The sequence below is a fragment of the Pezoporus flaviventris genome, unplaced genomic scaffold, assembly GCF_033815535.1.
Source record: "Pezoporus flaviventris isolate CSIRO_AGI_PZ_B2104156 unplaced genomic scaffold, CSIRO_AGI_Pfla_v1 ptg000031l, whole genome shotgun sequence".
Taxonomy (NCBI): Eukaryota; Metazoa; Chordata; class Aves; order Psittaciformes; family Psittacidae; genus Pezoporus; species Pezoporus flaviventris.
Window position 1 is genome coordinate 59,397,330 of NW_026892579.1, and position 13,272 is coordinate 59,410,601.

The 13,272-nt window shown below is 40.5% G+C and overlaps 1 protein-coding gene across 6 annotated transcripts in view; it reads left to right on the forward strand.

Annotated features, from left to right (window-relative positions):
- MEIS1 (Meis homeobox 1) overlaps positions 1-13,272 on the forward strand; it is a 108,432-nt gene that overhangs the window by 75,520 nt on the left and 19,640 nt on the right. For all 6 annotated transcript variants that reach the window (XM_061461469.1, XM_061461472.1, XM_061461473.1 and 3 more), the window contains one exon: positions 9,615-9,691. In XM_061461469.1, coding sequence (XP_061317453.1) covers positions 9,615-9,691 — 77 coding nt within the window. The remainder of the gene's footprint in view (positions 1-9,614; positions 9,692-13,272) is intronic.

A 13,272-nucleotide genomic window follows, 5' to 3' on the forward strand; every position in this document is an offset into this window, starting at 1 on the left:
GCAGGCGCTGCCATCTCATCAGAGCTCCTGGTGAAGCCAGCGCAATGCTGGGGCTCTGTGATGATGTTGGCAGCTTCCCTCCGTTCTTTGGCTCTGTTGGAGCGATCCTCTCCAGACCTTTGTTTACTCACTTGTAAAAATCCCCATTATCAACCTTTCTGCCTGTGTCATAGGTCCCATTTGATCTGCTCTTCTTCCTCCAGACCCCACTCTCAAAGGCTGCTAATTATGCAAAAACACAAGGCATCTTTTTTAATAACTTCCTGCTCATTGAGAGCTGCAGGGGCAGACTTGAAAAGGATGGGGTTAAAACTCAAAAGGCAAATAGGATCAGAGGGATGTTTATTTAATATTTAAAAAAAAAACAAACCCAAACAACTTTGTCTCAATAGTAGGGGCCCATGCATGACTTTTGTGTTGCTGTGCAAGGTGGAGTTGTTTCGCAGTGTGCTGGTTTTGGGGCATTTCCCAGTGCTTTCAAGTGATGCAGAAGTCAGAGGGGGTTTGTACATATTCCAGGTCTGGAGACACGCTTGAAGGGTTTCATGAAGATTTGGTGAGGAACATTCAATGAAGATTCAGTGATTAAGATGCTCTGTATCATCATTGCTGCCAATATGTAATAAGGCTCATTGCATGTTCACTTTACAAGTCAACTTATTCTTTCTGAAACTTCAAAACCTGAGGAAAGCCCCTGACTTCAAAAGAGAAACACTCACATTGATGCAGCGCATTTCCCCTTTTGCAAAAGGCCTTTTCTTTCCCTTCCCTTGTCATGACAAAAAGTCTTATTCTTTTTCTTTTAGCCGGTATAAGGGAAGAGGGGAAGAGTCATTAAAATGCAGTTCTTTCAATTACGTCCCGTTATTTGTCATCTTTATTGCTTTTCTATAGTTTTCATTGCACCTTTAATAGTATGCCTGGTCAGGAAAGGTGAGCTGGAATGTGAACGCACTTGGCTGCCACCGCCGTCAGTGCCTATGAGCTGTGCTCGAATCCCCGTCCCTGTAGATTTTTAATGTCCCTGCAGACTGCTGGCAGCCTGCTTCCAGCTGTGGCAGGCATGATGCAGTGAATTGCTTTTGAATGTTCTTTACTCAAATAGGCAGTAATTACAAGCTTAAAGAGGTTTAGTGGTCCAGTAAACTACATAATCACCCCTGAATTAGCCTGGGCTCATCAGTTGCAGTCCAGCAACCTCAAGACTGCTGTTTGTATGCAGGCTTTATCACGTAGCAACCTGAGCAGCAGGTGTGGAACAGCAAGAATCCCCCATAAACACAACTGTCTACTGGGGACAATGATCTCTAATGAGATGAGGCTACAGCATCACTGTAATTTAAGTGGGAAAATTAACGCCAGAGAATGCACGCTACTTCCAAGAGTCTCTGCTTCCTTCGGAGAATGGAGCTGTTTTCCTGGCTTGGGGTTTTTTTCTTTTCCCTCCTCATTTTTTTTTCCTCCTCCCAGATCTTTAAATGCATTTTTTTTTTTTTTTTTTATGAAGAGCACATTGTGATTTTCCTTATAAGTTGAGTGGGCTTTATTCTTTTACAAGGATATGTTGTGAATATTTATTTAATGGTGGACGGGGCATCTGTTCAAGGACTTTTCATGCCAACAAAGCGGTGTTGCAAAATAGCAGCTTTATCTTCTCATTTCCTTCCTCAGTGGTAGGTTGGTGGTTTTTTTTTGTTTTGGGATTTTTGCTGTTTTGTTTTTTGTTTTTGTTTTTTTTTTTTTACAGGATTTGGGTTTTTTGTTGTTTTGAGTTTTTTTTCCAATAGAAAATGTTTAATTGGAAACCACCCCTCCAGTCTTGGCTTCAACGTGGTGGTTGCCTTGAACTCTCTTCACATGACTGCTTGGCTCCTCCAAGAAAAAAGGCAGCTGAGCTCATGGCAGGAGGCTTACCAAACTGCTTGGTGGCTGCTCCCAAGTGTGCTACTACCCCAGGGAACCTGCCTAAAGCTCCTGCTCTGTCCTTAAGGCCTGTGGTTGGTATTAGGGACCTGGCTGAATGTGGCAATCCTCTGTGACCCTGGTCGCTATGGTGGGTAGGGCAGTGGAAGTAGGTGTAGTGGAACGTTTTTATTGCCTGCTTACAGAGGGAGCTCCTGATGTATTGAAAGCAGCCTGAGAAAGAGAGCAAAAAGCACAAATAAAAGCTTTTGGCTTAGGTCCGTGGGATTACAACAGCCGGCACTGGCATTTCCCAGAGCTTGCAGAGTTATTTCTGAGCCCACCTGTTTAGAAAGTCATTTAAGGTAGATAAGGACAGTGACTTATTGCTGAGAAAAGGCTTCTGGTTAGGAGATATTTACCTGAGCTAATCTGTCTTAGACCGGCTCTAAAAACAACAGCAGCACTTTTACAGTGTTATCAGGTAGTCAGGATTTCCTTTAGCCTGCCAGGGATGGGGATTTTTTTATCTCCTTCTCAAAACCTGCTCACCTAGGAAAAGCTGGGGTTCACCTTCCTGCCTTTCCACAGCCCCCTGATAAAGATACCAGCTTAACTGAAAAACCAGATTTCAAGGATGTGAATTTTAGCTCTAACGTGGTTGGAAGTTGGATGATGCACTTCCTTGATTCCTTTGGTGTCACTTGGATGTAATATTTCATTGTTTTCAGCTGTGTGCTATGCTGAAGAGAATTTTGCTGATCTTCTGGATGCAATTTTTCTTTTAATTACCCTATCCTTGGTTATTTTTTGGCTGTGATAGAGCAAAAAAACCCAAACCTAATAAAGATAAATGGGGCAGAGAATGGGTAGTGCATGTTACATTAGCACAAATAATCATGGCACTAGTGCAAAACATCACTTCTTAAACGTATTAAGAGAAGTTAACGTGTGTCTGCAAGCAGTCTGTGTGTGTTTCTGCGTGCACATGCATACAGGCACTAAAGAAATGTTTAACATGGGAAAACCTCCACTCAATTACCCGGGTATGGTGTGGGAGTGTCTGCATAGACTCGGCTGAAACTGAAAACTGGTAGGAGCCAGAGTAAGCTCCAAACACTGAGGTCTATCAGCATGTCTCCAAAAGGAAATAGCAGAAGCACCATTGCTTGGACTAGCTAAAGCTCAACTGGAAAAGGCAGCGGGTGATAATATATGGTATGGAAGGAATAATATTGTAGCAGCCAAGGGATGGATTAGATGAGTTAAAAGGTTTTTCCATTTTCTGACTTCTGTAATATCCTGTGCAAGGGATGATCTGAACTTTTTTCCTTAATGAGCCCTCACATTATGAGTAATATGATGGGGCCACCAGAGAAGTATTGGCAGCGCATCTCAAGCCATACCATGTCTCTCCATCAGCCTTGGAAAGGATATTTATGTTAGTGAGTGCCAAAACTTGTTCACAGACAACTCTTGCAAGAAAATTATTTACAAAAGGGCAAATGAAAAAAAAAGCAGCACAGAACATTCCCTCCCTCCCCCCCCCCCAGCATAACTTCTTCATTAAAAAGTGTTGCTGATGCCAGTACCTCTTCCTCCCCTTATAAGCCCCCACAAAAATTCTCTTCCACCCCCCTGCCTGCAAAACCAACCCAACCCCTGTTTAATCAGATTGCTCTGTGAACACATGTTCCGATGTTAAAACTTCTGGGATGTTATCTCTGTATTTTACACCCCGTGTTTGCATTAAGACAGTCAGATTCTGCCTCCTTTCCTCACCTTCTATATTTTGGCAGGGTTGCCAAAGCCGGCTGCAAAGCCTTTTTCAAGGAGAGTGATGCACCTCAGAGGAATGAGCTAATGCAGAAGTTGAGCAGCAGCGTATGGCCTTGCTGTAGTGATACAGGGATGCAGCATCCTGTCACATTGCATATTCTGATGCATTTTTAACTTTACAAGACCAAGCATGCCTGTTGATTTTACATTCATAGTTTGCAGTTCAATAGCTCTGGCAGCTCCAGGATTTATTAACAGTAATGCTATGAAAAAAATCTTACTGCAGGGATATTAAACTATTATAATAAGTTGAGGAAATATTTTCTTTTGAAAGAGGAAAAGGCTGGCTTTGTCTGCAGCATGACCATGTCATATGGACTGCATTTTCTTGCAGCGCTGAAAAAGCAACGAGGAGTTTTAAATGCCAAAGCCAGCTCACACTTCAACAGCATTATCAGGCTGACTCACTGCTCTCAGCCAAGGAAAAGACTGTGCAAACTTTGCACAGGCTTTTTTCCTCCCAGCCTCATGGATGCATTTCTAATAAAACAACTTCCTTCTTGGTGTTTAGTATTTCCTCCAATGTGCAAGCCAGTCCCGTGGGATAAACAGGATCGAGTTTGCAGCTTCCGAGTTCATTTCCTCCCCCCTCCCTAGCAGGTCACCTCAACTTGGCAACTTTTTACAGCCTCGCCTGAATATAAAGCAGGTTGCAGGGATGCTCTATAAACCAATTCACACAGCCTGCAAAATAGGCAAGGGGGCTCAGCGCCTTCTCTTTATCTCTCCCTCTAAATACGCTGGTGGCTGATGAAGAAAGCAGGTTACAATCTTGTGACTTTACGGATATCGATCCAACCATTTTTTGGCTACTTTGCAAATGCAGGAACCCCCGTTATTCTTTCAGAGGCCAGCATGTGTGAGGATCCAGGACTCGACTGCTATAAATTCAAGCTCTGTTCTTAGACTACACCATGCACTGCTTTTGTAATGCAAATGGCAGGCACAAAGTGTCCCTTTGATAATGTGCAGTCAGGAGACAAAAAAAGCATTCACTGCAACAGTAAAACTAATTCATAAAGCTAAGAGACAATAGGAAATCATTATGGATATTAAAAAAATAAGTAATTTCTCGTAGATCAACTTGATCACTAATGTAAACAGTTCGAATACAAACCAGGAGGAAGCAGGGAAATGGAGAGACCCAAATGGCTGTGCCTTAGCTAACCCTCGACAAGTTTGGGTAAAGCAGAGACTGAGAGTTCAGCATAAGATCTATGTGCAGTTTGTCATTGGACAGCTGAGTTAAGTGTAAGCTAGGTTACTCTTCAGAAACAAGAAAATCTTAGTCTTGGGTATTTTCTTTTTATTTTGAGGTTAGAAAACAGTTAATAAACACTCCCGAGGGCATAATTTTTTGGGGGTGGTAGTTTCTCCCCATCACCTACCAGAGCTTAGCTCAAGGTCATTTCGCTTTGGTGCATTACACTGTGCTCTGGAGAAGGCAGAGGGCTGGAGGAAGGGGATAAAAGGACTTCCGAAATGGTTCTCCCGGTGTGGTCAGCCAAGCGACGGCGCTGCTGTGATAAGGGCAATGCTGGATAGTTGCCACGACACCCTTATAATGTAACATGCAACCTTTTGCTTGGGGGCTGCTTCTGCCTCTGTGCTATGGTAGGGCTGGTTGGCCGTGCTGTCAAGGCAGCTTGGTGCCACAAGGAATTAGTAATCTGGGATGAAAGGGGTGGTTTTGCCTCCTATTATCTGAGCAGTAAACTCTGGGCAGGATTATTTTCATGTTTTCCTGCCACCATTGCAATGTGCTGTTACGGTGGGCAAGGCAGAGAGGAACCAGTGTTATTGATACCGCATTACAGATAAGATAAAGCCTTTTGCTGTCCTGGGGTGGAAAATTTGAGGAAAGGAGTACGTTTGGACGAGGGGTATCATTAAGAGACAAACTTGGATGTTTTCCATCTGTATCTGCTGGAGACTTTACCCAGTGGCTGTAGTCAAAGGTGGTAAAAAAAAAAAAAAAGAGTCTTATTGTTTGTTTTGCTAAAAATGACCCCGGCTGCATTGAAAGGGGGCTTTTACTAAGACTGCTGCTCTCTAAATGCCATTCATAAAACAGTGACAAGAGAATATGATGGAAAGTTACATTTTTCTCTCTGTCACTTTGATTTCTTTGTTACTGCTAAAATGACTGCTCTGACTCATATTTTGCATAGTTATTTTTACCTTTTCGAATGTTCCTTAACTGTTCATATTACCCTGGGCAAATCCCCCAGGGATAATTTTCATTTGCATGCAGACTTTGATGGTGTTATTAAGCAATCACTTTCTGTACTAAGTCATTATTAAAAGTAATACCACAGAGCCTCAAAAACACATTAATGGTGCCAAACAATCCGCATTTCAGCGCTAGATTTATGGGAAGGGAAAAGCACTAGGTCTCATACCATTCGGTGGATGCTGCTCTGTGGCGCTGTAGCAGCAGCAGGCATGATCAGAAAATACCAGAGCCATATTCAGAGTCCTTATCTGCTGTCAGCCTTATTCATTTAAATGCCCTTTCTTTTTTTTTTCAACCTGCTTGCTTCCTACTTCTTATTTTTTTCCTCTTGGATTTGCCCTTTTCCTCTGGCCTTGGCAAGGAAGCCTGTCTGCAGCCTTCCAGTATACACAGGCTGGGCTGGTTCTGGGAAGGAGGGTCAGCCTTCCCATCTGTAATCACCGTTTTATGGCTTTCACTCGAGGTGTTAATGCAGATCAAATGGAAAACACTCCAGCAAGAGCGTTACAGCTTCTCGCACTGCCCTGCGTACGGTCCCAATTGTTAATTCTGATTATAAGACCTAAAGGTAATTCTGTTTGCTCTCCTAATGCATTGCAGCTCTCCCGGTGGTCCGGAGTCTCTTTTCTCCAATTCCCATCTTGATCAATTGTTTGCAAATAATTAAGCTTTTAAGAGATAATGGTAGGAGCTAATGTACACAACAAAGTAAAGGTCTCAAGTCACTGTTTATTGAACAGTGGCACAATTTGCTTTGATATCCCAAAGTGATCCAGAGTGATAGGTGGACTTGACAGCTGAAGTCAATGTAGTATTTTTAGACACACATGTCCATATATATATTTATATTTTTTTTATGTGGTTATATATTTCATAGAATCATAGAATATCTCTAGTTGGAAGGGTCCCAGAAATATCATCTAGTCCAACTCCCTGCTTGTCACAGGACTACCTAAAAGTAAACTATTTCATTAAGATGCATATTTTATATGTTTAGATATATAATTTATACACACACGCAAGTACAATATACATATATATGCAAACATATATACCCATAACTTTGTGCATGTGTCTTTATCCCTTTGAACAACCATTAGAAAGGTTTTGGAAGGTACCTGTCGGTCTTGCACAGGTGAAATAAAGACCAACAACAAGTTTCCACTGGATTTCCTATTTCTTTATAAAATGGCAGCTCTCAGGGTTTCCCTCTTTCTGTCCATTGCAATGTGATGTCTGCCTTTGCCTGTAGCACAGGCCTTCCTAGCCCTGTGGGTGGGAATGCAACAAGGCTTTGAATGTTTTTATAGCAACCTAGCCTGTGGCATGCTGATTCTTTGTCAAGTCATTTTTATTATGGGTTTTTTTTTTTTAGCCTACAAAGGAACAACTCGTACGAGCCACAAAAAGCTTATATAATAAGGATGCCCAGTGTTTAAGATTATTTTAAACCCCACCAAATCATAGTTAAAAAGCCTGCCGCAGTGTGAACCTTTAGCTAAGAGGGATTAGCTATGTGAAGCCCCAGTCTGTCATGTGATTATGGCAATTATAGATTTATCATTAAATTAAAAGTTTATGCTATGCTAGGGTATGAAAAAAAAGAATAATAGGATGACCTTAAACTTACTGAGGAATTTGGGACTTTTAAAGCAATTATTTTTACAGTGACTGTATTATTCTGATGGCTAATTTTATCCAGTCTTGTCTATTTGGAAAAAAGTCCAGAACAATTGAAAATTGCTTAATGGAGACAGAGTTCTCAATTCCAATAGCTAGAGGCTGTCTAGTAATTATTGCTTGCTGCATGAAATTAGACACAGTTTGTTCAATTACTTAAAATTAGATCACATGTAAGGTGGCAAAGCAAAATAAGAAAAAAAAGGAATAATTTTGTCAGCACTTGATAGCAAAGTAATGAAATGGGAAGTAAGCTATAAAGATGAAAATGTTAGGGTTGGGTTTTTTTAAGAGGAGCAAAATATTATGTTCAGATAGATGGACATTAAGTCAAGTACAAGTGCTTGTTGTGGATGAACGTGTATAAAAGGCAGATGATAAAATCCATGCTATATTTTTGCATGTGTAAAATGCAAATTACCCATAAAAAAGAAGTAAAATCCCTTTCCCCGTGTCAACCACAGGGAAGCTGTTTCAGGCTCATGCAGAAAATATAGGGGGTAGTTTACAGGTATACCAGTTATCTGTAGGTTTTCTGTAAGGGAAATAGTATGTTTTAAGTAATGGGAAATTCCCCAGTGTTTTGAGTGAAAAAACTATCTTTTGGAGCCAGTGACCACAGCAGTGGGCTTTGAAATGGGTATGTTGGGCACAGGGAAGTTGCCATAGTTACTACAAAAATTCCTGTTTGGTAAAGTTGAGGTGATGCAGGCATGTAAAATAACTGTTAGATGTCAAATACGCTGTTTACAAGAATATATAAAATCTGCTAAATAGTTACGATACCAATAAGATTGTGGAATTTTACGAGGTTTTAAATTCTTATGCTTTACAAGGTTTCAGTTTACATCTCGTGTAATATTATGCTGAAGAACACATCCAAAGAATATGGGAATGTTTGGGGAAAAAAAGGGATGTGTGTATAACAGCAAATACTTTGTGACAACCACCTGCTAAATGGGATGATGGGATGAGGTCTAACCAGTTATATCAAATTAACTTTATTGAAATATTAAGTACCTTGCAGCAGACGAGGTCTGAATCCGATGTGTAACTGAGACTTGGGTCTTCAGGTTAGAAGCTAAGCCAGATCCTTAAAACAGGGGTTTTCCTCGGTGCTGTTACATTTGCAATATTTGTCCTTTTAATTTTTTGGATAGTGACAATTTTACATAGAGGGAAAGGACAGAAATGATATTTCTAAATTTCAAACTTGGATATGCTTTTTGCTGTTGATTTATTAAGCAATCTGTATTCATGCAGAAGAGAATTTTCTGAGAAAGCAATCAAGTTCTCACAAGAAACTTAACTTATGATTGAATTTTAACATTATCTTCAATTAAACCAGTATTTATTTTCTGTCTCTTAGGATTAGTGCAGCCCAGCTATGTTAATGTCAGGCAAAAATGTGCTGATCATTGACCTTGTGTTGGCCTGTGTTCAAAACCCAGGCGTTTGTTTATGTTCAGGTTGCTGATCTTATTTGCAAGTTATTTTGGGGCACTGGCAAGATTTGCCTTCACTGTCTCAGGCAACATCAGCGTGTTTTAGTTTTACAGAGAAGTGCTTTATCACAGTCTTTATTGTTCTGTGAAATACAGGGGTGGGTGGGGGGAAAGAGGTGATTTGACTCTAATCGGTCATTGGAGACAAGTGCAAAAACTTTCAGCTAATGCAACAAATACCCTTCTTGAGTATCAAGGTACTGCCAGTATCCTAAGCAGTTATTTCTCCACTTCACTAATCTTTATAATTGGCTTGTCTTTTACTGCCATTAATTAAGTGATGTAGTAGCCCATTAATAATTATAAAAGAGTGACACAACTCAGCATTTTCACCTTTCAATAGATGTCACCCTCCTGGTTTGGTTTGGGGGGTTGTCTTTTAGTTTAAAATAAAAAGCAGGCAAATAAAGCGCATTGTTTTAAATGTGTATATTTATTTTGGTGTCTTATAGCACCCTTACCCTTCAGAAGAACAGAAAAAGCAGTTGGCACAAGACACAGGGCTCACTATACTTCAAGTGAACAATTGGTAAGTAATTTTCCTTGGTGTTTCTATATGGCTGCTGGCACCCTCTGGCTAATGCTTTGCATTTTTGAGGACACACGTTGCCCTGCCTGCTCCCCCCAAGCAGTTAACTGGTGCATAGGGTATATAGGTGAGTGAGTTGTTTCAGTTATGGGAACTAAGAGGTTTGCTACAGCATAAAACAAACCATATTTATTTTCCCATTTCTTGGGCAGATTTCAGTGTATTTGCATCTGAGTACCACTCCTTCTGGCTGAGGATGTGTCTTCTTTAATAGGAAGCCACGTTCATTTTGAGAACTTTGGTCTTGGAAGAGGTGGAGATGTTGGTTGAAAAGAAGGGGCAGTTGGTGCCATTTCTGCAGAATGTATTGTTTTGGGATGCTGTCATGTTCTCTTTTTTTTGCTTATAGTAGGATTTTCCTTTTTGACTGACATCCTTCTATCTCTTCACTGGTTTGTTTTAAAAGTCCAGTTTTTGAAAGCTTGAATAAACTTTGAGGACAATCTGGCTTTCTGCTGCTGAAGTACAGTGTGGGGCAATTTTATTTATTTATTCCAGCTAAGGGTTGCTGGAGCCCCTGATCTGTTGTAGAAGTGATTTCTTTGAAGCAAATTGGGATCTGTGCAGTTTTCTACAGTGGATTTTGGGTTGCTAACTGTCCAGCATGTGGTGAAGGCAACCAGTGAAAATTACTTGTGATTAAAGTATAAAAACACAACAGTGAAGCCTTAAAAAAAAGAAGTTTGATTTATTACCCTTTGTTACTGCATTGAAATGCAGGTTTCTCCCACTATCCCAGAATAAGTGTCGTATTTGAAGTGTATTGCAATCTAATACCTTGTAAAACTAAGTGTATCTAATTAATTGTCCTAATATTTTTAGATTAGTGTTTATGATGGGAAACCTTATCCTCTTTGAAGTAATACCCAGAAAATGGCCAAGGCAAACAGTGAGCCTGCTGGGGAAAAGGGAGGGAGGAATGCCAGTTTGCAGACAAAAGTTGGGGTTTTTTTTCCGTTCAATAAGTGTCAGAGATTAATATTACTGAAGCTCTGATTACATGGCCTAATCCATTTTAGTGAATAAATTTGGTCTTGATGTCCATTGCACCTACGTTAACAAACCCTCCTCTCAGAGAGAGTAGGAGCCTGTGGGAGAGATTTCAGATATATTAAACCCCATTACAGAAAATGTAATTTCTGTCAATATAATCCCGTGTATTCTTCAATTTAGTACTTTAGAGATAACAAGCTACTTACAATATATTTGCCTTTGGAGGATTAATTTACAAAGTGCACTATCTGGGAGACGCAGGCGGGCTCACATAAGCATAGCTTGTAAGGGTTATCAATTTCTATGACCCCACAGCAGCCCTAGGAGATCAATTTTTTGAAGCCCTTTAAGACACTGAATAAAAGAAAATACCAAATACTTAGTGTATGTGAAGTATGCTTCCAAGATACTTACTTTAAAATGGAGGAATAAAAGGCACTAAACATGAAATATGTGTTATAAGGAAACGTGACCCACGGTATTTTGGCTCAGCTAGGAAAAAATTAGTGTTTGCTTCAACTTTACATCCTCCAGCCTTCATCCAGGCGATGCTCTAATTGTTATGGTTGTCCTTCAGTTTAATGATAGGCACTTTGGCCAGTTGAGAAGCTGTGTATGTTCATCAGGGGTTTTATTTAACAACGGGGTGGAGCAAGTGTGTGCTGCTTTGGAGCGGTCTGGGAACTTAGGGTTTGGTGTGAGCAAGTGTGTCTGTTTAGGATGGTCCATCAAAAAAATCTTTTTGACATTATGAGCATAAAATGCTTTGAACTGAAGCTGGTGGTATTTCTCTCGAGTGACTTTCCAGGGTGCTTTTCAGTACCCATCTTGGCTCAGATTTGAGGAGTTTTTACTCTGACTTTGTGTCAGATGTGTTTTTATAAGTTCCTTATGTGCAAGGAGAAAGAAAAAAAAAAAAGGAGGTCAAAATACATTATAACTGAAGTCTTGTGGATTTAGGGCAGGCTTCATCTGCTTGAGCTAGTTTGGTAATTCTGCTGTGGTGTTACAATTGTATAAATTATTGAGACAATTCCCCTTCTCTCCCCAGCTGCACAAAGATTTAACACTATAGAGACAGTCGGGGCTTTCTTAAATCACAGGTGGTGGGCAGAAATGCCAAAATGCAGCAATTCAGCCCCTGCTTTTTTGTAATGGATGCTAAGGAACAAGGAGGCTGTGAGGCCATGACTGAACGTGCAGGTTGCACATATACGTACATCCTCAAGAAGCATCCATTAATGGGTTGACCAAAGAGCTACTCATCCCCTCCCAAATCCATGGGGGTATGGGGCACCCCTTTCCCAATCTTTTGATGAATCTTTTTCCTTTTAAGGTGGTATGCAGGAGGAAAAAAATCCCTCTTCTTGCCTAAATTGTTTTCTACAGGGAAGAGCTAGTGTAACATTTCTGGTTAGCTTTGCTTTTCTTCAGTGGGCTCATAAGTCATTCAGCCACAACTTGCAAAAAATTTTGCCTTCCTCCTTAGATTCTTCCAAACTTGTTAACACACATGTACATTTTTGTATTAATGATGAGTCATTGTAAATCACTGTTGCAGAGATTAAATAAAATGCTGAAGGGCAGGCTGGGTGCAGATCAGTCATAAATTATTGGCAGCAACACAGCATGTGGGAATACATGAAATGTGCATGAAAAACATAAACTCATGTCTGGTAGCATGGTCGTTAGCCCAGACTGGGAATGCTGGATTTTCTGGATAGAATTAGAAGTTTGCCACAGAACAGCCAGTGAAGAGAGCATTTGTTTTCTGCAGATTGAAAGCATTTGAAGAATTTTTTTTTGTCATGTTTTGAATGCCTTTACAGTATGTGCTAGTTGCATACTTCAGTTCTCTGCCATAACGAAAGAAACGGTGCTTTTCACATACATACACATTTCTGCCTGGTGTTCAGGCTCCCGGGGTTGATGCACACAACTCCTATTGATGGTGGAGAAGTCACAGGAAAGGGCTGATGATGTGAGACATGCCAGGAAATGTATCAGTGGTAGAACACGTCTTTAAAAATACCACAGTTTTAAGTTGCCCCTTTTCCTTGTTTTTTTTTTAGTTTTTTAGAAGCAATGAAATAATCCACTTGGAGGATTCTTTTTTGTTTTTTGCACATGTGATGATTTTGCTTGTGAATCACCACTGTTGCCTTTTAGGACCATCTTTTTGCCACAGTTGGATGTTTCTGTTGTTGGAAAGAGGAAGCCCTTACCCTATTACAAAAAAAAAACAACAAAACCAGAATCTATTGAAAGTAGGAAGGTAGCAGAGGTCAAGATGTCGTTAGTCTAAATGAGCCCTTCAGGTCTCTGTCTTGTTAGTTGTTTAACCCCACAGCATTTTAGGGTTTGAAGCATGGTAATGTGAACTAGAAGGGGCACTTGCATGATCTTGACAGTGTTGAGTATATGGGCATGGAAGGGACCTGTACAGGTTAATAAGGTGCTTTTCGCCAGTGATAAAAACTGCGATTGAAATATCCAGGAGGTGTGATCCAATCACTTTGTACCTCAGT